This window comes from Haplochromis burtoni, unplaced genomic scaffold (genome assembly GCF_018398535.1).
Source record: "Haplochromis burtoni strain Fernald_Lab_line unplaced genomic scaffold, NCSU_Asbu1 Contig_54, whole genome shotgun sequence".
Classification (NCBI taxonomy): Eukaryota; Metazoa; Chordata; class Actinopteri; order Cichliformes; family Cichlidae; genus Haplochromis; species Haplochromis burtoni.
The window spans coordinates 873,265-894,328 of record NW_024582415.1 but is presented as its reverse complement, the minus strand read 5'-3'; the positions used below and the strand labels follow the sequence as shown (position 1 = coordinate 894,328).

Genomic DNA, 21,064 nt, shown 5'->3' with positions numbered 1-21,064 from the left:
TGTTATATAAATAGATAACCTTATATATAACCTGTAAACCTTAGCAGCTCTTCTTTTAGAGTGACGATTCTGTGCGCAAAATTCCAAGTCAGCTTTATGAATAATAATAAATTATACTGTATATTAATTGTGGATTTTAAATGTTTAGATAAGTTGTATTGTTTTGCATTTGCAGGATTAGGAAAAAAAGACATTCCTGATAGGATAAGGATTGCACCTCTGGTTTTTCAAAAAACATCATCGTGATTTATTCAGTATTTTGACAAGAAAATTGTAACCATATCGCCCACCCCAGTAATAGCGCAATACAATGATGCATATGACTCTGAAAAGAGAACAATATGCTACAACAATGATTGCAAATCTATCTAAATGTGTCATAGATAAACTCAGCGGCTAAAAAAAAAAAAAAAATGAAGCCGAAATGCATTTCCTGGAGTGACCACTTGAGGCTTTAGCCAAAAATACGAAAATCGAATTTACTTCCATGTTAAAATGCCCAACTTAACAGCACTAAAAACCACGTTTACAGCCTGACATGAAACTTGTTTTGGCCTTTCTGGAACTGTGGAGTAGGTAATTTAGTTGTTTAATACATCCACTGGTATTCTGTTAATGCAGTCCAGTATACCTGAAAGCTGTCTAGGGCTCACAGTCCTAGACACTAATTGGAGTGGACTTTTAGACTTTGTGGTGTTAGTCTTTTACCTTTTTAATAATTTTTCTGGCAAATAATGTGACCTACTGTGAGATACAGATATTGTGGTGTGGTTTGGATGAGTAAAATTCTAGTCTTTTACTTTTAAGTCCTAATGAGGAGGTATGTGCAACTCTGCGTTGCGCCCTTGGGCACACCTGGCTTCCACAACAACAAAAAAAACTAAACAAAAACAAAACAGCATCATCAGTGACAAAATGCTAACAGTAAGTCTACAAACCAGTGCGTGACATCACGGTGATATTATTTATCAATAAAATTCATACCTGCCATGCATGCTCTAACCATCATCTGTAATATGCCCTAAAGATTTGGATGCAAATTCTGTTCGCTACTGTTGGCATTGTGCAGAGAAGGTCTGGAAAATCAGACAGTAATGAAATAAACATTTGACTTTTGAATCCCAAACCACAACTGTTTGGCTTTAGAACACAAGCTGTTGAGAGTAATTTTATTACCATTTGCCCTTTTATAAGAAAAAGCAGTAATCAGATACTTATGTTGCATTCAAAACAGCAAAAAATGAGCTGTGCCGGGCCAGTCACTTAAGCAATAAATTGATGAGTAAAAACACTGTATTGTTGGATGAAAAATCCAAGATGACATTGATTAAAACTACGTATGACATCAGAAAACCATGAAACTGAAATCAAACGAGATATTTTTAGTTATTCCCCAACTTTGAGGTCAACTGCTTATTAAGCAACACGTGTGGTTGGGTAATACGACTGATGGGTGTTTGCTTTGTAATGAAAACACGCAGAGAAATCGCACACACACTCACTGGTGGGTTTTAGGACACGAGGCTCCACACTGACCCTGTATTGTGTTACTCCTTCCATTACTGCTGACTAACTTTTGGTCTCTGGCTTGAATGACAGCCGCAGGGTGCGTGTAGCAGGGCAAAGTCCATTCGTGTCAAGTTATCCGGCACAGAGGAGCCTGATAAATCTGGGCCAGCTGAACCCAATCCCTGAAACAGAGCTTGGTGCTGCTGATTCAGGTGTTACACATTCATAAGCATGCGGCACTTTCAGGTGAGAATGACCTTGTCGACGCAAAAGGTCCCAAAGTAGAAGTCACTTATGGAAAGAAGGTTATTGAAGGCTGGATTGGGTTTTAATATTGTTATTTATACTTGTGGTATTCAAGCAACAGTGTAGGTGTAAATTTACAAATGGATGTTCAGCACAATTGTCTTTTATCGTCACATTTATTGATGGAGCCATGAGAAGGACAAATCAGTCAGGGTGACATACCCAGGGCGTGACAATGATAATGCCTGTACAACATCACATTAAACACAGTGGCCAACTTTAGAGTGACCTGAGAGGGATGACCTGCAACACCTCTTTCTCATTGGTAAATCTCACACCAGAGGAGAAGCACCACAGGTTTAACTGCAGGATTGTGCAGATTCTGCAGCTGATTTAATTATCCTTTAAAATTGTAACAACAATGACTAAAAGCAGGAACATATACCAATGATAATGTAAACATCCAGTGCCAGCTCAGAACATAAACACATGTTCAAGCATTTTTTTTAAAGAAAAAAAGAAATTCATTCATAAAAAGTATAAATCGACTTAAACCGTTTTCACGCATGAACTGAACTGCAGCCCTGAACTTTTCTAGGAATTACCCATGGGAGTTGTGTGACAGCAAATTCAAATGAAAAGACATTAAAGTGTCTTTGCTCCACCAGCTCCACAGCACAAAGTCCATACGATTACCAATTAAGCCCGTGTATGAGTACTGCAGGTCATTGTCTCGGATAACTTCAGACAATGACTGCACCCGAGTTCATGTGTGAAAATGGCCTGAGATTATCAGTATTAGAACATCTTTATTTACATTCTGTATTTACCATTCATCTCAGAAAGACATAAAAGAATAGTAACATGTGCTGTTAATCATCAGCACATCGCCTATAAAAGCACCTTTAGTACAAAAAGATATTTTCCGAAGGACTAAGAAAGAAGAAATGTCCATAGTTTGTCTTAATTTATAACCTAATTTATGACACTACGTGGTGAGATTTTATAACTTTTGAATTGTGCTTCTCAAATATCATTTAAATTTACCAAGAAAATATTTCAAATTGTATAGCTCAAGCATTTCTTCTAGCACTGAACATCTCCAACAGTCCAAATGTGTACCATCAGTGCTTTGGTTTGTTTCCTTTCTGATATTTCAAGAAAAAATAAAATAAAATAAAATACAAAACCCCAAATTGGTGGGAAAAAAGAAATCCTTGTTTGTTTGTGTTGATTAAGAGGAGCTTGTTGATGTGGTCATTAATACTTTGGTCTCCTAGACTGTGGATGACATGGCTTTATACCAGTATTTCAGAAGGATACAGTAAGTGTTGTAGTTAGCCAGGGCCGTATACATCCTATGTCCCACAGGTGATACAACACTGTTTCTGGACTGACCTGAGAGAGCAGCGACCCAATCGCTTCAGCTTGTCACAGAAGCGAGAGGACATGGTGTCTTTCTTGCAAAGTGGACCTGCATAACAAGGAACACAACCTTAGAGCAAACACTTTAAAGCCATATAGATATCAAATTTAAGTGATTTTGACCAAAACACCTCCCTCACTCACTCAAGAAACAAAACGTAATGGAAACTGCATTCATGTTTTCTGGTAATCTGCTTTGCTAATCTTCATCCAAATAATTTATTTTGGCATACAAACCTTTGTTTGTCTTGCATTCCTGCATATTGCACTTCCTGAGTGTTTCTGGTTTGGAAATCTTCTCACAGAGGCTGTTTGGCATTACAGCCAAATCCTTTTTGCTTACACAGTTGACAGCACGCTGTTGCTGGCCTCCACCACAACTCACAGAGCACTGCAAATTCACACCAAAAAATATATAAAATTATAGTTTAGTTTACTTCTTTTTTAAACCTAATTAATATAAATTTATATTGCACAGAAACATTTAAAGATTCATTAAATGTGTAAAGTATAGCTGACCTTTTCCCAGTCCCCAGTCTTCCACCAAGTACACTGTTTTAAACTGCACGGCTCAGTACTGTTTGGCCTGAGTGTGTTGCTACAGCGATGAGGCTCAGGGCAATACACCAGGCGCTCTCTGACACCTTCATCACAGCTGGCAGAACACTGAGAAAGACAAAAGCATTCAAAAGGGTGAATTTTCTTTTTCTAAGATTGTAATTAAGTCTCTTCTATCTGTATCTGTAACACAAGAGACACAATGTGGCAAAAAATATCCTCAGTGTCAAACAGTTCAGGCCACATCTTCCAGTAGAACAGAAATAACTGTGGCTTGTGATGAAAATAGTAGAAATGGAACCAAAATCTGAAAATACATAATTAAATAAATAAAAATGGGCAGCTTTAGAAACAGTGATGATAATTTTCAAGATTAAAGAATCAGGCTCACAAGGCTCCAAAACATTGTTGAATTTAAAGGGGGAAAAATCTAAAAAGCCAAGGCAGGTAAAGTCCAAACTATAGTCACAACTGGAGATGAAAAGACAAAAAAATTATAATTTTTTTTTTATAAACATGATTACAAACATAGATGTGAGTGGATGCTTTTCCTACCGGTCCCCATGGTGATGCACTCCAGCTCATACAGGGCTTGTGGGGGCAAATCAAGGTGCTAAGGGGTCTGCTGGACACTGCTTGACAGTGGAAGGGTCTGAGAGGACGTTTAGTCTGGGAATCAACACATTGGACATCACGGTACCTCCTTCCCACCACCGCGCAATCATCCGGACACTTTGGAGAAAATTATAAACAATAACCGACTCATAAACAAATGGCAAGAAAAAAAAAAGTCGGGTCTGAATGAACCAACTTCATTTGGAAAAGTAATAGACAATGAGTGTAAGTACAATTAAGTATTAAGCATATTTAATAAGTAAGAAGCGCAATTATCAGATTCAGTGACTGGAGGAAATCTAACGTTACTCACCTTGCTCCAGCTGCCACTTTGCCAGGTGGCGCAGGGCTGCAGGTGACAGGTACGAGCAGGCTCAGGTCTCTTCACGTTGGCACAGTCCTCGTCGTTCTGGGAGCTGCACTTGACTGTCCTCCACACTGCTCCGATCCCGCATGTTGTTGAACACTGAGGAGGAGAAATTTCTGATTAAAAACATTTCAGACGTTACCATTAATGTCAAGCCTGTAGTTAGAGAGTAGGATAGCATCCTGATAAAGTACCTCACTCCAGTTTCCTACAACCCAGAATACATCCACATCGACAGGCTCTATGGCCATCAAGTTGCTTTGGTCACTTCCTGAGCTACTCTCATGATGTCCGGATCGCTGCTTTTGGCTCTTAGACCGACTACCTTTGTCCCTGGATGTAGGCTTTTTAGCACGAGTGGCAGTGGTGGTTTTTTTGGGTGTCACAGCAAGCTTCTTCATTTTATTCGTCTTTAATGTGGGCTGTGGTAATGCTGTCATAGTGGATTGTTTGTTTGCTGTTGTAGAAGGCGCTTTCCTTGCGTGATAACCAGTTTTTGATGTGACTGAGCGGTACTTGTACATGGGAGTGGTCAGCGCAACCCGGTGTGTCCAGGGGGGATTAACATGTGAGGTGGTGTGGGGGTCAGATAAAAAGTGAGTGGTTTTTGCCCACGTTTCAGTACTGGTGTGTGGGGTGGAGTATGCAGATGTGGTCGGCGCCCTGGTTATGTGCACAGTGAGTGGACTCAATTGGAGAGTGGGTGTGATGAGTGAGTGTGATACTGTTGTGGTTGATTTAACAGGATTTTTCAGTGGTGAAGCTGTGGTAAAAACATCTAGATCAATAATCCTGTCCTCCTCGGTCATCAGATCAACAACATAATCATATCCTGGGGTGAAGAGCAGCACATTTGGAGTGCTACCCTCCTCTTCTTCCTCTACCTCGTCTACCTTTTTTTCATCTGCTTTCCCATCCTTTTCAGCAGATTTGGATTTAACTGGGAAAACTTTCCTTCTCTCACCCTCATTTTTCCTCATCATGCTGTTAAAGTCATGATCATCTGGATTTATTATTTCAGGAGTTGAAAGGGAGATGGTGTTAGAAATGGTAGTTGTAATTTGCTTGTTGGTTCTAGTGATAGCAGTTGTAGGTGCAGCAGTGGCCGGGGTGGTCATGGGATTCCATGAAGGAGAACCAGGATGCTTAGTGGAGTGAGGTTTAGTGATGTTTATGCGGCGGTATTTAGATGCAGGCCCAAATCGTCTACGAAGACTTGAGTTTGGGCAGTTTTGCAAGCCACACAGTGATCTGGCCCTAGGTTTAGTCGAGGGGTCACAGGTCTTTGTGGGTGCCAGTGCACAGGTGACTAGGCGGGAGCGAACACCTCCTCCACATGTGACAGGGCACTGCAAAGAAGAAACGAACACAAAGAAGACATTACCTTACAAATAAAGAAAGGTTTTACAGTATGCCATGAAAGTCTGTGATCTTTAAGATTCAAGTCAAAAGCAAATAAAATTCATAGAAAAAGGCTTACTTCTTCCCAGTTGCCAACTAGCCACTCCTGTCCACAGGGTACGTCTCTGTTGCACGGCACCACAGGCTTTGGTTTTAGGAGATGCTTGCATTCCACAGGGTGGAGCACTCTTTCTTCTCCCAACACTGTGCGGACACAGAGAACCGTTCGTTTCCTCAGTCCATCTGAGCCACAGGTGGCTGTACACTGCTGCCAACCCCCAACCCACCACCTGAGGGCAAGGAGTTAGACAGGAAAAGAAGGTGAATAAAGAGACCGCTGGCAACAAATAAATAAATGGGGAATGCAAGGCAAGCGACAATGTTGTTATCTTTCTCACACAGTGAACAGAGCTGTAGCTTTCAAAATGCTTTATAGTATTCTCAATACCTGCATTTCAGTGCCAAAACCAAAGAAGTGCATTTTTTGATTTTAGTTCTTTGTTATTTAACCAAATAAGCTAAACTTTTAAAATGGCAAACTTGGCTAAATAAAATGTTGTCCACAACTGGTGATTTATAGGAACTCGTTTTTCTTTTTTTTGATGAACTCTTTGATGCGATTAAAGCAAACAAAACTATAAATTTGAACTTCTTTTGATGCAAACACATTTTAGCCATTAAAACTAATTATTGAGATTTCAAACCGACAAAGTGAATTTTTATCTGTGATAAAACTCCTTTATTTTCACTGTTTTTAATTAGTTTAATCAAGCACAGTGCAACAGGGCAGGTTAATAGCAAACCAAAGCTGTAAGGATAAGGTTTTAAATGAAAGTTAATAAAAATAAATGGAAGTATTTAAGTTTCAAGCAATTCTTTTGGACATAATAGTACAGACTGCGACAAAAAAAAGCTAAAAAGTATAAAATATTAAGACCTTGCAGGACAATCCATATTCTTGCACTTCCTGTGTCTATCTTCTGGACGGCTGTCTGGGTCACACAGAGACTCATCCACTACGCCCACATCCACTTCAAAACAGCGCACAGGCTGGTGTTGCTCACCTAAGAAAGGACAAAAATCCAGAAAGAATATCATGATCCTATCAAAAATCCTTAAATTATCCTACTAGGTATGAGAGAATAAAGAAAGAAAATTGTTTTACTGAAATGTGACTCAGACCTAAGCCGCAGGTGGTGCTGCAGTCTGTCCACGCTCCGTGTCTCCATCTGTAAATAGGCTCATGGATCTCATTTTCTGTCTCTTTGGTCTTCTTAATGGTGTACTCGTACTTTATACCTGGATTCTTCTCCTGAAACAGCAACTGAACAACCACATGAACTATGAGTACCTTTCCAAGGAGACCATCTCATCAATATGATATTGTACTCCTTGTCTTATGCTTTTAAGTGCCCAGAGATATTTAATTGTACGGGGTACAATAAAGTGCAGGGAACTTTATTTACTTCTCTAATAGCTTCTACACATATCAAAGATGTTTCACCTCTGTAATATGACGACCTACCTGAAGCATGACTAGCTGCTTGGTGGGTCCAGGAGCAGTGAGATTCTCCATGTTCCCACTGCGCTCGTAGAAGAACGTCGTCCCGCCGGCCTCATACTCCCCATTCCACTGGATGATATAGTTGCCGTTGAGAAAGTACTCGTCTGACCCCACGCTTCTCAGAGCCAGGAAGTTTCCTGCCTCCACCACTTCCTTTATCAGGATGTCCCGTGCCCCCTCAGGTATTACACCCACATCCACGTACCCTGGGAGATTCAGGAGGGAAGTCAGAGTCACAGCAGAGTAATGGATGGCCCACCATGGCTGCTGCCACACTCACATCCAGACTACCAGACAGTTTCTCTCTGATCTTTAATAGAGGGTGGGATACGTCTGTGGGGGTGGTTGGCATGTGTGTGTGTGTGTGTGTGTGTGTGTGTGTGTGTGTCTGTGACTGTACGTGTGTGCATTCAGCGTGGGGGGCACTGCCCTGTCTCTGTTTTTTATTGTGTAGATGGGGGGGCGGGATGGGGGAGGACGAAAACAGCAGTGAGTGGGTCTCTGGAGTTTAATGATGTTTGTGGGAAGGTGTGTGTTTGTGAAAGGAGGGGGAGGTTTGGCCTTGGTCTAAGTCTTTTGAAGTCTCACACATCTGGGCTGGTTATCTGGAAAGGATGCATTGCAGGGCAAACACATACAGAAAGAGAGCGAGAGGAGAGAAAGGAGAGAATTTTTATTGTTTCAAAGCCTCTTTTCTATGAATCTGTCTTGGCGGCATGTTGATTTGGCAGGTGAGTTATACTTTTCCGAGCGCAGTAAAAGCAGCACATGCAAATGCAAACACGGGCCTGTAGCTACACATGCATGCACGCACACACCATAACATAACAGCAGCCAAGTACAGCAGGACAAACAGCTGCACCATGTGGACAAGATGGCTGCCATGACAACAAAGAAACAACACAATGGTGTAATGGTAATGAACTGTCCTCGAATGACTTTGTGCCTGTAGACATGTTTGAATTCTCTGTGTTTTCACACTCTTCTAGTTGGTACATCAAAGCTTTCCTCATTAATAGGTTGTCTGTTTTGCGTTACAACACAATTTTGTAATGGCATGATGTCTCATGTTGAGATAATTTAATTTGTTTCCAGCTGTTGAAAATACTCCTTGTGTTGCACTCACCAAAGCCTCCTTCTTCATCAAATGACTTATAAACTGTCTCACAGCTTGTGCCGTCGCCCAAACAGACTCCACAACGATCTTCCACTGCGTTTGAGTCGATGCCATAGTCGCAGCCGACCTCCTAGAAACCAAAGACACACAACACATTAAAATAAAACAAAAACATAACAATTCAAGTTTTTTTCCATAAAGTATCCCTTTTTAACATTTTAGTAACTCTGCAGTGTATCAGCCTGCTTCACTACAGCCCTCCCCAGTCTCTATTTGTCTCTTACCCAGCCACACTACCTTGCACACGCCGTTTATGCAGATGTTTCTGGACTTGTTGTTCATGAAGCACGGTGTTCCGTCTGTCACGGTGTCAAACATCCTCTCAGAAAAGTACTGGCTGACTGGTCGACAGTGAAGCTCGCAGGGATTTACTGAGAATAACGGCGAGATGAAACAAATTGCTAATGTTGTCAAATTGCTAAAATGTCTATTTGAGCCAGTTATGAGTCATGCTTCTCACTTAAGACGTGAGTGTATTTTGTTATATATTTTTAAAGAGCTAAAAAGGGAAAATAATTCTGTTCTGTTATTTTCAAGATATAGTGATTGACAATAATAAAAGCGATATGAACGCAAAAGAAGAAAAGAAAAACCAAAATACATCAGACAGGAAGTGAGTTACAGTTTTGTGCCCCTGCTGAGCTGTAATGTAGTCGGCAGCTGCATCAGTGTGGACTTTTAAATACAAATGCTGCCCCCTTTTGTTTGACACATACAATTACATCTACTAATCTTCCGCTTTATATCCGTGGGTCTCAATTTTGTTGTGTGGTCCCACAAAAAAAGAAGTTTAATTTTAGTAAAAATATACAGTACTGTACTGTGAGACTGACAGTGTTCTATTGTGTGATCTGCTATTCAGGTTTGCTTTTAATGCACTGGCAGTGTTTGCGATCACTGGCATGTTGAAAAATAAAGCTTCTTGCATATTTAAGGCTGTGAGTACTTACATGGGTTTGCCACAGGGATCCACTGGTAGAGCTCATTGTGGTAAGGCACAGTGTCAAACTCACTGCACAGCATCTCTCGAAAAGTTGGTATATTATTTGGACAGGGCTTTGTGTTACAGGTCCGGTAACGCTTTCTTTCACCGGTACAGTACTTGCCCCCAAATTCTGGCCTGTGGAAAAGAGCACCACACTTTGAACAAGCCAGTTAAAATATATCAACATGATGTCAGTATTTTGGGGGCAGATGACATTAAACCTGTGAACTGCAAAACAAAAAACAAAAAAACAATTCTATAGCCATACAGTGTGAAAACTATTTCAAATGGGTGTTAGACTCATTTCTTACTTGGGGTTGTTACATTCCCTCTCTGATGACTGAACTCCAATACCACAGGTCCTGGAGCAGTAAGACCAGGTACTCCACTGTCCCCAGCCTCCATTCACTGTCTCTGGGAGTTTACCCACAATCACACACTCTCCGGAGATACACCACTGGATTAGAATACAGAATAGTGATATAAGTTAAATACCACTTCAGCTGGTATAAGACAATGCTGATGTCTCTGTGACAGTACCACCTTCTTGATGCTGCTGGTACCCGTCTGTTTACACAAGGAAACAAAACCTAGACTATCACAATTCACCTTTTCTGGTCCACAGCGAGTACCATCTATAGGTGAGTCCAGTTTAGAGCGGCAGGAACCATTTACTGAACACCAAAGAATCTGGCAAACATTCTGAAAGAAACATAACCCCAAAACAATAAGAAAGCGAAGAAAGTGTTTTCTACAAGATTTACTTTTCTGTGCTTGTGCAATACTCACATCAACCTCAGTGCAGAAGGTAGCATTTGGTCCATACTGGAGCTGGCACTGGTGATGTGTGGTGTAGCGTACACCGAGGCGTGCCAGGGGCGTGGTTAAGTCCCTCTTTGAAGGACGGTCATCCAGACAGAAACCCCAACCACGACTAAGGTAGATAAACAAAGATATGATATTTGTTTATCACAGGGTATGGTGGTTGGTAGTCAAAGGAGAAAATCTGAATGCTCAAACTCAAGCAAAGAGACCTAGACGTTAACACTTAAATAGACTAGAACCTGGGAAAACTACTTAAAAAGGCAAAAATTATAACAGCAAAAATAATCCAGTTCACATATATGAGCTCTGACCTCGACTTTGTGGTAACTGGCTAAATCACAAGAACAGTTGCTCTAAGGCGCTTTATATTGTAAAGTAAAGACCCCACAATAATACAAAGAAAACCTAAAAAATTAGACGAACCCCCATGAGCAAATACTTGGGAATTGTGGGAAGGAAAAATTCCATTTTAACAGAAAGAAACTTCTGTCAGACCCTGGCTTGGGGAGGAGCAGCCATTTGGCATGACTGGCTTGGGGTGAGGGGGTGAGATTGGACACAAGAAGCATTGTGCAAGAGAGGCAGAGATTAATAACTAATAATAACTAATGATTAAGTGAGTGAATGAGGGAGGCCTAGGCCTAGCAGCCTAGGCCTGTTGCAGTACACCTAAGAGAGGGTTCAGGGACAAAAAACAATATTTTAAGCTTAATTTTAAAAGAAAGAAGGGAATCTATCTCCTGAATCCAAATTGGGAGCTGGTTCGATGGAAAGGGGGCCTGAAAGCTAAAGGCTCTGCCTCCTACATCACTCTTAAATATCCTAGGAACCAAAAGTAAGCCAGCAGTCTCGGTGCCAATTTCTCTATTAGGGTGATATCATACTATGAGGTCTTTAAGATAAGATGGGACTTGATTATTCAGGACCTTGTTTATGAGAAGAAGGATTTTAGATTTAAAAAAGGACTTTTAAAGTGTTGTGAACAAATATATTTTTAATCGATTGATCATATATGTTTGCACTTCTGTAGATGTGAAATTTCTTACCAGTTTATCTTCATGTAAGGATGTAGATGTCTGGCCCAGATAAACTGGAAATTTAATGATTTTTACTGCGCTGACTCCCTAACACTAAGTCCCTGTAGTGACTGATCGCACTGATCTCGTGTAGACTATATTGAAGCAGCACCATCATCTAAGTTTTTCCAGGATTACATATGTGTTTAAGTCGTGTTGTATAAATAGAACAATTCCCAACAATGCTATGTCCTGATCATCCTAAGCTGTCCAGAGTTAACGTGTGAAACCAGCTTTGCAGATACTTGTGCAGGGGTTGCCACCCTCTGAATGTTGCTTTAGGCTCTTCTTACTTTTCTGTCATTTACATAATTTCCTGCTTCAGTTCTTTGCTCCACTTTAAACTTGCCATTGCAGCCATGGTTTACTGCATGTTTGTTTTAATAGCCTGTGCTTTTTTCCCCCCCAACACACACCACACCCAATGTGTGTTTTGGATCAATTTCACAACCTCAACACAAATCCGCACTAGCATATCTGCTAAATCTCCGTGCAGCTGTCAAGAAAAAAAAAAGAGAGAGAGAGAGAGAGAGAGAGAAAAAAAAGGTACATGGAAATTCCCATAGATTACACACATCTCATGCATTTTTAACAAAGACAAATAGATGTAAAACTAACCCACTTTAGACAAAAGTACAGATTCAGGCTTACTCAAGGAAACGTGTGATGTATTCTTTGGAGCAGGAAGACCAAGTGAGAGGCGAGCTGTCATACATCAGCTGTCTGGACATGATAAACGGATGTCTCCCCTCCAACTCGCAGTCGTTCCCTTGGCCATCATGATGAATTCCAAAGCTGTGTTCAGACACAAGCCGCATTAATATTCATGATAACGTGATTACACAGAAGTATTTTACAAGGATAGTGGTCTGTATGGCTCACACTGCCATAATGGAGCAATCACAATGAGTGAATGTGCTGAGTCCTGTAACACATTTGTTTCCACATTTGAAATAGGTCAACAGATATTTGACTTACTTTTGTTTGTGTACATACAACTCTTACTCTAGAGTTTCATGACAGTACAAAGTGGAAAAGCACTTTAAATTACTGCACAAACAAGATAACGAGAAGACAAATACACATAACTTCTACATTATATGGTGTGGTTTGACATCAGTCGAGCTGTTGACATTAACGGTGCTTAACCAAAGTTGAACATGACAAAAGACCAGAAATTAACCACAAATGGAACGTGGAACAGCTCTCATTTTATAGTTAAAGCCTCCTCTGATGGAACAAATGATTCTTTGGACTCAACTAAACTTGAGTTAAAATTTAAAGCTAAAAAGAAACCCAACACCTCTGTCCTTTCACTTTTAGTGCTATTACATGATCTACACCCACAATACAACAGGACTCTCAGGTATCCTTTCCTTTTCTTTCAGGTTATTAAAAACTTAGTCATTATTTTCACACCAGCAGTCCACTAATAGGCTGGTGAGCTAATGGTAGGGGATTTTATGACACTACATTGAAGACAGTAACCGAACACAGGAACTACAGACTCTTTCTTTGTTACAATATTCTAGTATTTCACAGTCATTACAAATCCAGACTCTCTCACACACACATATTGACCTGTGGCCCATTTCATGAGCTACTGTAAAGGCAACAGGTAGACCCGAATCCTCATTGATGTTGCAGCTGCGGTGGGGTTGACACATCCCAGACAGATGAGACAGACCGAGAGTCTCGCACGGCTGGTTCATTCCAGCACAGATGTCTTTCCTATAGGGGGAGACGCATACAAGTCATCTGTATGTCATCTGTATAAACATTTCATTTAAGCTTTTGAGGTTGCCGATGCATGCTGGGTTATCTGCCACCTGCCTGGTAATCAGCACAGCCACATCATGATGAGCCGGGTGTGTGTCACTCTGGGGGTTTAGGTTTTTCTGCCAAGCACAGAAACTAGCCAAGGTGGTGTCTGCATGGTGAACAATTTTCAACCCTTTCTGCAACAAGCACAAACAAATAATTTCACATACTTGTTGTTCTTTTTTTTTAAACTGTAGCTACAGAACAGTTAGCAAATAACTTGATAACATTTTTCTTCAATACTTGCAGATCCCAGTGTATACTATAAGGTGTAAAGAGGTGTAACCTAGAGTTTCAGATGTTGTCAGGAGGAGGGGCGAGACATCAGAACTGATTAATTTTCAATCACATTTTCCAAATAATGTGGTTATTAAATGGACTTGTTCTTATACTGCACTCTTCTTCACAAACAGTTAAATTGCTTTATACAACATTCCTTCGACCTAAGTGCTTTCTGTTTAACAGTCACACGATGATGCGCACATCAGAGATCAACTGGGGTTCAGTATCTTTCCCAAAGACCTTTTGGCGTGCAGACTCAAGCAGCCTGGGATCAAACCACCAACCTTTCGATTAGTAGATGACCTGCTCTAACATCTAAGCTTCATCCACTCTAAACTTACAGCACCTAGTATTCCACTCAAGTACTAAGAAGGCATGGTCCTGCTGGTGTGTTGGGGTGTGGTAAGGCCGTAAGCCAAGGCATACACATTATATACAAGACATCAGAGCTCGTTATTACACATTAGAAAACTATGCAAATTTGTCCAGCTTATCTCAGACTAACCTGGAAAGTGAGCTCAGTTTTCACAAATCCATTTCTGCTTTTCTTGTTCCACATTTAGTGTAAGAATTGCCAAAGCAAATGTTATAAAAGCACATTGAGGTTTCTTAAAGACTTCATTCAGATGAAGTGTACCTCCTCTCCATGTAGCAAAATGAGGCGCACCAAGATGACGTGGATGGCATTCCCAATACTAGCATCATGAAAGATTCCGGCCACCTGTCAACAGCGAGAGAATTCATTGTAAAAGGCTTTAAAAGACCTTTACATCAACTAAAAAAGTTCATTCAAACCCTTCACCATATTCATGATAGTGAAGATGTAGGACTCCACATTATCACTGCCATGGTATTGGATAAGTTTGGAGTCAGCCACCACCATGGTCTCCACCCAACGCTCTCTACTGACTGAGCGCTGTGAACGCGATTGACCCTGGTCCTCTCCTCTCCGATGCTCCCTCTCCCATTCCTCCCTCTCCATCTCCACCTGGATGGAGTCAGTTGGAGCATCTAAAGCGTGAATAATTGAAGACATTATTTGCAGTACACTTGTGGCTTATCTTTCTTGACACAAGCACAGCCAGAGGAAAAAAAATCCTTGAACACCAGCAGAAGAGTACTCACAAACACGCCATACACTAATTCAGGACTCACATACACACCTCGAACTCCACAGGGATTGGGCGTCTTTTTGGACTCAAGACTTCGTTTTTTTCTTTGACTTTGTGTAGAAACTCTTGGATAGATAATGTGGGGCTCTCGACTCCCAGCAGGATCATCAGAAGATTTCTGGACAGGCTCTATAAAATAGTGTCCCTCTGCCAAGGCGAAGAAGCCTCTCTGTGGAAAATAATACATTGATGGAATAAATGTGTACAGTAAAAACACACAACAAGTGTGGGTATAGCAAGCTTAGGTTTTAGGGCAAATCTACACTCTCAATCATCATCATTGTATTGTACTCAGTCACAGATTTTATCCCCAAATCATGCCAAAGACTTAATGTGGATTAAAGTCTAACGTCAGGCATTCTCAGACTGTGAGTGAAACAAAAAGCCTATCAAGCATACTATTGTGTTGAACCACTTAAAAGCCTGACAACAAATCACCAAAAAGTATAGTGCTTCTACAATTTCCACACCACAAAGCTGAGGCATAGGCGTCCCCTTAAACCTGCTAAAAAACGTCGCTCCAGAGTAATTTCCATCTGAGTGGAAGCTATCATTAGTGAACAGATCTGAATATCAGCCTTTCCCTCAGGCACATTCTCTATGCTGCTGCAGTAATACAACAACTTCTTGCTAAGTATGCCAATACGTGTTCTTACTGGTGCGGCTTCTTCACTTGCCGCTCAGTGAGGTCTACTGGTGAACACACACATGAATGCAAATGAAAAAATACAGGACATGCATGCAATCAGGCATAAAATGCAATTCTGTTCACTTTTCTGCTTATAAACATATTCATGAGGAATGTTGCAAGTTGTTTAAGTTAAAGTGACTCTGTGAGTGTTTGTATGGGCTTTTATTTTTTAATCAAGATAAGTCCAAACATGCCCAGACTGATCCAGGATGAACCTGTCCCTCCCTCATTAAACCAACCGGCAAAACACAGACTGACAGACATATGACCAACAGTCTTTCAACAGTCGAATGGAAAGAAGAGAGTCTGCGTCAGTGCAGCTGAGCAAAGAGCAAAGAGAGGCTCTCTGAACAAAAAAATAAATAAAGTTTTAAAAACATGAACATGATTCTTGGATTTTTTTCAGATAGTTTCAGCAGCCAAGGGCAGATGTGAAAAATTAGGCCATGCAGTATTTATGGTTTGGCTGATTGTGGTTCTGGGGATCTACCCCACTGTTTACTGTAGTAGTAGTTTCAGCTTTCTGGGTCATCCTGACAAGTTTCACATCTGTTTCTTAGAAAAAGAAAAAAGTCACTGGCTGAATATCTCATTGCTTGATTCAGGGAGTTCAGTCTTTGAAAAGATTACTTTACCCTATATGCTGTAATGAATTTATGAAACAAGCTGCTCGGGACTGTTTTTTTCAGTCATTCCAAAAGCTACAGTCTTGCAAGTACTAAACAAACTTTACCTATATATATATCAAATTAAAAACAATTTTGATAAAGGTCAAAGAGGACTTATTCAGAGTGTGGCCTTCAGCCAGAGCTCCCAGAGCTGCAGTGGCCTCATCTGCAAGGCATGCACGATGATATCTACAGTCAGCTGGGAAGACTTCCCGAAGGCCCTGTGCAGAGAACACTCAGCTGATTTCACTGTTTCTCTGTATCTCATGCAAACACTATGTGAGTGGAATAATATATCATCATATCTTTGCTTTTGGAGTTGTATCGTGTTCCTGCAAGAAAAACATAGACTGTATGAAAATAAATCAAGCATGTGATGGGCAGTTCTGTTAGTAATGTTTTCTATCATAGTCTCCTGTACGTATTCCTGTGGGAAAACACAAGTCAGTCCCAGCAGAAACAGACAGGTGGTGGAGTACAGATCAGCCAAGCAGGAATGCTACAGGGAGGCCGTTCCAAACACTGAGACCATTTCTTTGCCTGATGTGCATACCAAATGCTGTTCTACTGTGGAACACAGTCTGCAGTTGCTTATACATATACATATGGTTATGATGTTACTTGTGACCAGGTACAGATCTTCTGTGATGCCTCTGCTAAACAAACGAAGGAAACTTGCAAGGATACTAACAAGGACTTTGCTTCCCATTTTAACAAAGTGAAGAATGTTGAAGAATGAAATTATGAATTTCTGTGACAACAGCATTAAACTGGATATCAGTCTTCACTTTGACCAGCTCTTTCCCCTTTAGCCCCCCTTGACCAATAATCCCCTTTCTCTGAGGAAGCATGTTGTTTGGGTGTGAGGTGGCAAAGCCAGGGGAGGTTACCATAACACAGGTCTGTGCTCTAAATACATCAGCCATATGGAACTGCTTTTCTTCTGTTTCCTGCTTCTGTGGGTTTCTGAGTGCTGGCCAACTAGGTCTGAAATAAAGTCTCTGTTATATAGCCTGTTGACTCTGCAGTGATTAGAGCGACACGAGGAAAGGTGGGGTCAAACGGTGCTTGTTACTGCAATATGATTAATCACAACAATTTACTGGCAAACAAACGTGCATTTATTCTTAGCTTTTTATCAGGAGTTGCATGTTTCCCTACACTTACTTCTCTTCTCTCTTTAATTCATAAGATGATTCTATGTGCGAGCTCATTTCTTCCCGAGAGGTCAAAAAGATTATTGGCATTTTTTCATGTGCATGGTGGAACAAACATGCATTTAAGTGGGGAAAATACCAGTATAATAGGTCTGAACCTGTAAATTCTTGTTTCGCGTTGGGCCTCAGGGATTAGAAAAGTCTCCACTGAGAAAGCTTTAGGTTTACCTAAATTAATGGTTTTACCATAAAAAACATAAAAGGAACAGTGAAAGCATTTTCCACCCTTTTGCTATCCACTTCATGGTTCCATGTTTGCAGTAAATAGAAAAGGTGAAGGGTTACCTGCATGCTGTAAAGACACAGTGTAATGCAAAAGTGTATTTGTTTGAGCAACTGTACCCTTGTTTTTGCAACCAGAAGCAGGATGTTAAAATTGCAGTTGGAGGTATTAATGTAATAGCAGCTTCACTGTTGCCTTACAACAACGAAGAATCATGGCACTGCTCTATTGTCTGCTGCGTAATGGGTGGAGTTTGTCACGTTTGGTCAATATTTTAATTGTAACTCATTTATTATGACTATAAAAAGTGAAAACTGCCTTTGTTTCCAACTTTTAAAATTCTGACAATATAAATAACTTAATTTTCTTTTTTTGGGGTTGTTGGTCGACCAAATGAAGATGGAAGACAGTTAAAGATTTTATATTGTTTTCTTCAGTCAGCTCTGAATTTAAAGACAACAACAATGCTAACTGTTACAGAGAAGATTTATAGAGAAATTATCTTTACTAAAACAAAACACGAAGGAGCTGAACAATTTAACTGAACCAACTCTGTGTTATTATTAATTATATAAAGCATTTCTCTCCATCCCTTTTGCTTCCTATTCATGCAACATTAACAAATAATTATTTTTGAATTCCTATTTGTAAGTAGTCCATTTCAACTTGTGTCGTGAGGGTGAATAATCTCTGCAGCAGCTGGTAGGGCTTCACTCCCACATCTGTCTGGCTGAGTCTAGCTGTTTAGTGGTCTCTGTTTGGGTTTAGCAGCTATAAACCTTCTTTCACAGAACAGAAAGTCTGTGTAATAAATCAGAGCAGTTTCCCTCATAGGTTGGAGTGAAGGGACTAACTGGGGAATTCTGTGTTGCAGGAAAATCCCCAGAACGCCATTAGGCTGCAGATATGTGGATTTTTGAGTGACGCAACACATTTTTCCTTCTAGGATTATATGAGCGGCTGTGAAATGGGTCAGATATAAATTATGTTGCTAGGTTGGCTGTCATTCTGGTCTCGTCCTGAGTCACATGTTACAAATGAACTGTGTAAACATGCATGGAAACCCACACACACATAGCACAGAGGCAGGAGGCAAGACCCTGCAGGAGTGGAATTCCTGCTGTGACACAATCAAACATGAACACTGAAACATTCTTTGTGACTAAAAGTGACACATCCTATCATTTCAAAGGCAGGAAGTTCATCCTCTTCTACATACTCGTACTTTTTAGCCTTTTCAAAATGTTGTAATATTGTGTAAACAAAAACCCCAGAGTGCATTTTGAAATAAGATTGTGTGCTGAATAGATGGATTACAACTTAAAAATTCTCGGAAATCAGTGAACCACAAATTGTTCACGTCGTATTTAAAAAAATATTTCTTCATATATTGGATCACTCTGATTTTTTTTTCCAGGTGTCCTCTCTGTTTTGTAGTTAAACTGCTTATTTGAACAGAAACACTATAGCCCAAGTTAAAAAAAAATCTGTCCATCTGTCAAACTTTACTGCTTCACTCACGCACAAGAATGTGCCAAGATCTATTACTGAAACTTTCTCACATCCTGTTGCGTTTGCAAAGTGTCTCTAAAGGAACAGATAATCCATGATTGCAAATTTATGAATGAGTGAGGGTGAAAGAAGACGAAAAACATCTGAACCACAAGAAAGACGGAAAGGGTCTCATGTCAGTCTGAGAAGCAGCAGTCGTCAGAAGGTCTGCAGCACAGTCCTTCAGCAAACAGTGTCGGGAAGTCTCTGAAGAGCAAACTAACAGACGGGCACTGTCAGATGGAGGAGTTGCCTAAACCGCATACCAGTATACCCATAGTGATAGCTGCTATCTGGTGTAATTTAAAAAAAAATCATGATAAAAGCATGTTGATTTAAACACAAGCATCCACCAGCTCAATTTGATGAATGAGAGTGAGAATAAAATTACCTTTACAGCTATAAAACACTGTGACACCTTACCAGCCCACTGCAGGTGCTGATGGCAGCAGTTCCTCGCACATCAGACGCTTCCACGGTGCCAAGAAGGTGGCAAGAATTTCCATCAGAAAGACGATGCTCAGTCCTGTTGGCACTGCCATTCCTGCTCTCCAGGATGTAGTCATTTGAAACCAGGTGATTGTTTGCAGTCAAATTGAACATTAAGGTTTTTCCTTTGAAGATGACCTTGTAGTAAACCTGTTTCTCTTGAGGATGGGACTGCAAGTCTCGCCTGATTCTCCCACCATTAAAGTGGTGAGACAAAGAGTGGGAGATGAATCCTCCATCTGCGCCGGTTTTCACTGGGTGGACAATGGACAGTTCTGACTCTGACAACTGACCTACAAAACAGAGTTTAAACACAGGTAATACAGATCTTTTACCTTTAGTGCATACTGACTGTGATATGCACTTAACGATACAAATTCTTCTAGTCATGCACTTAGTCGGGCCATGCACAGAATTGCACCGCAGCACACTGACCTTGTTCTGCAAAGAAGGAGAGGAGACTGCCAGAGACTGAGAGCCCTTCGTGGCCAGCTGCCAAACTCAAAACAAAGTGCAGCAGAAAAAGAACCGTGCAGTCCTGCGAACATGGCATATTTCATGTAACCAAACTCAAAGCACTGGTAAAGAGTCCACGTCTTTGGGGTTCCCGTGGCGTTAGAGGGGACCACTGCGACCCTTCGCTGCACTGTGTCATGACACGAGCAAGCTCAGAGGGGAAACATGCGCCGAGGAAAGCTGGGAGCCAGATCATGGTTTAAAGAGGGAGAAAGCAATGTCTCTGTGGAGGAAGGAGGGGAGGAGTGTTCTTTGGATCAGTGTCTTTTTTCCTTGCAGGAGTGAGGGGGAGCAGAGGGAGCAGAACAAGAAGCTACCGCAGAAGAACAAGCTTCAGAGAGTAGCCCGGTTCGCCCTGTGTCGAGACTTGTCTCCTGCGCCGCAGATGGCGCATCATTAATGCGACTCGACGCGCAAATAAAATTAATGGACTGTTGCTTGCATCAGTTTAAATCCAGCAGCTCTAGCAATCAAAACTGTTGTTTGCATTTGTCTACGCTACAGTCAGCCTTTACCAGTGGCATATATCACTAGTACATGGGCGTTAAACGTTTGCAGAGTTTTCTACAGCTTTGCAAAGATGTGCAAACGTGCACGCACGAAGTCCATCATCCCGTTTTTGGCTCTATGATAAGACTAAATACCTGTCATTCAAAAATCAAAGCCCTGCTAACAAAGGAGGAATA

At 40.9% G+C, this 21,064-nt stretch overlaps 1 protein-coding gene across 1 annotated transcript; it reads right to left on the bottom strand.

Moving 5' to 3' along the window:
- Window positions 1-1,912: 1,912 nt before the first annotated feature.
- adamts12 (ADAM metallopeptidase with thrombospondin type 1 motif, 12) lies at window positions 1,913-21,064 on the bottom strand. The gene is made up of 24 exons (XM_005924439.3): window positions 20,298-21,064; window positions 19,797-20,155; window positions 15,015-15,192; window positions 14,654-14,862; window positions 14,489-14,572; window positions 13,582-13,706; window positions 13,330-13,479; window positions 12,400-12,543; window positions 10,637-10,781; window positions 10,457-10,549; window positions 10,159-10,304; window positions 9,813-9,982; window positions 9,100-9,233; window positions 8,812-8,932; window positions 7,647-7,891; window positions 7,304-7,445; window positions 7,059-7,185; window positions 6,201-6,411; window positions 4,915-6,069; window positions 4,667-4,819; window positions 4,294-4,470; window positions 3,700-3,846; window positions 3,418-3,571; window positions 1,913-3,229 (listed from the first exon to the last, which is right to left on the bottom strand). Exons 1-24 carry the CDS (start codon window positions 20,413-20,415, stop codon window positions 3,114-3,116), a joined length of 4,803 nt encoding a protein of 1,600 aa, XP_005924501.1. The 5' UTR covers window positions 20,416-21,064; the 3' UTR covers window positions 1,913-3,113.

Excerpts from the sequence above, each read along its gene's own strand:
- adamts12 (XM_005924439.3), bottom strand. The coding sequence starts at position 20,415 with ATGCCATGTTCGCAGGACTGCACGGTTCTTTTTCTGCTGCACTTTGTT. Across the intron at positions 14,573-14,653 it reads TCTTCACTATCATGAATATG|GTGGCCGGAATCTTTCATGA; the intron begins GTGAAGGGTTTG and ends CGCTGTTGACAG. Across the intron at positions 4,471-4,666 it reads AAAGTGGCAGCTGGAGCAAG|TGTCCGGATGATTGCGCGGT; the intron begins GTGAGTAACGTT and ends TTTTCTCCAAAG.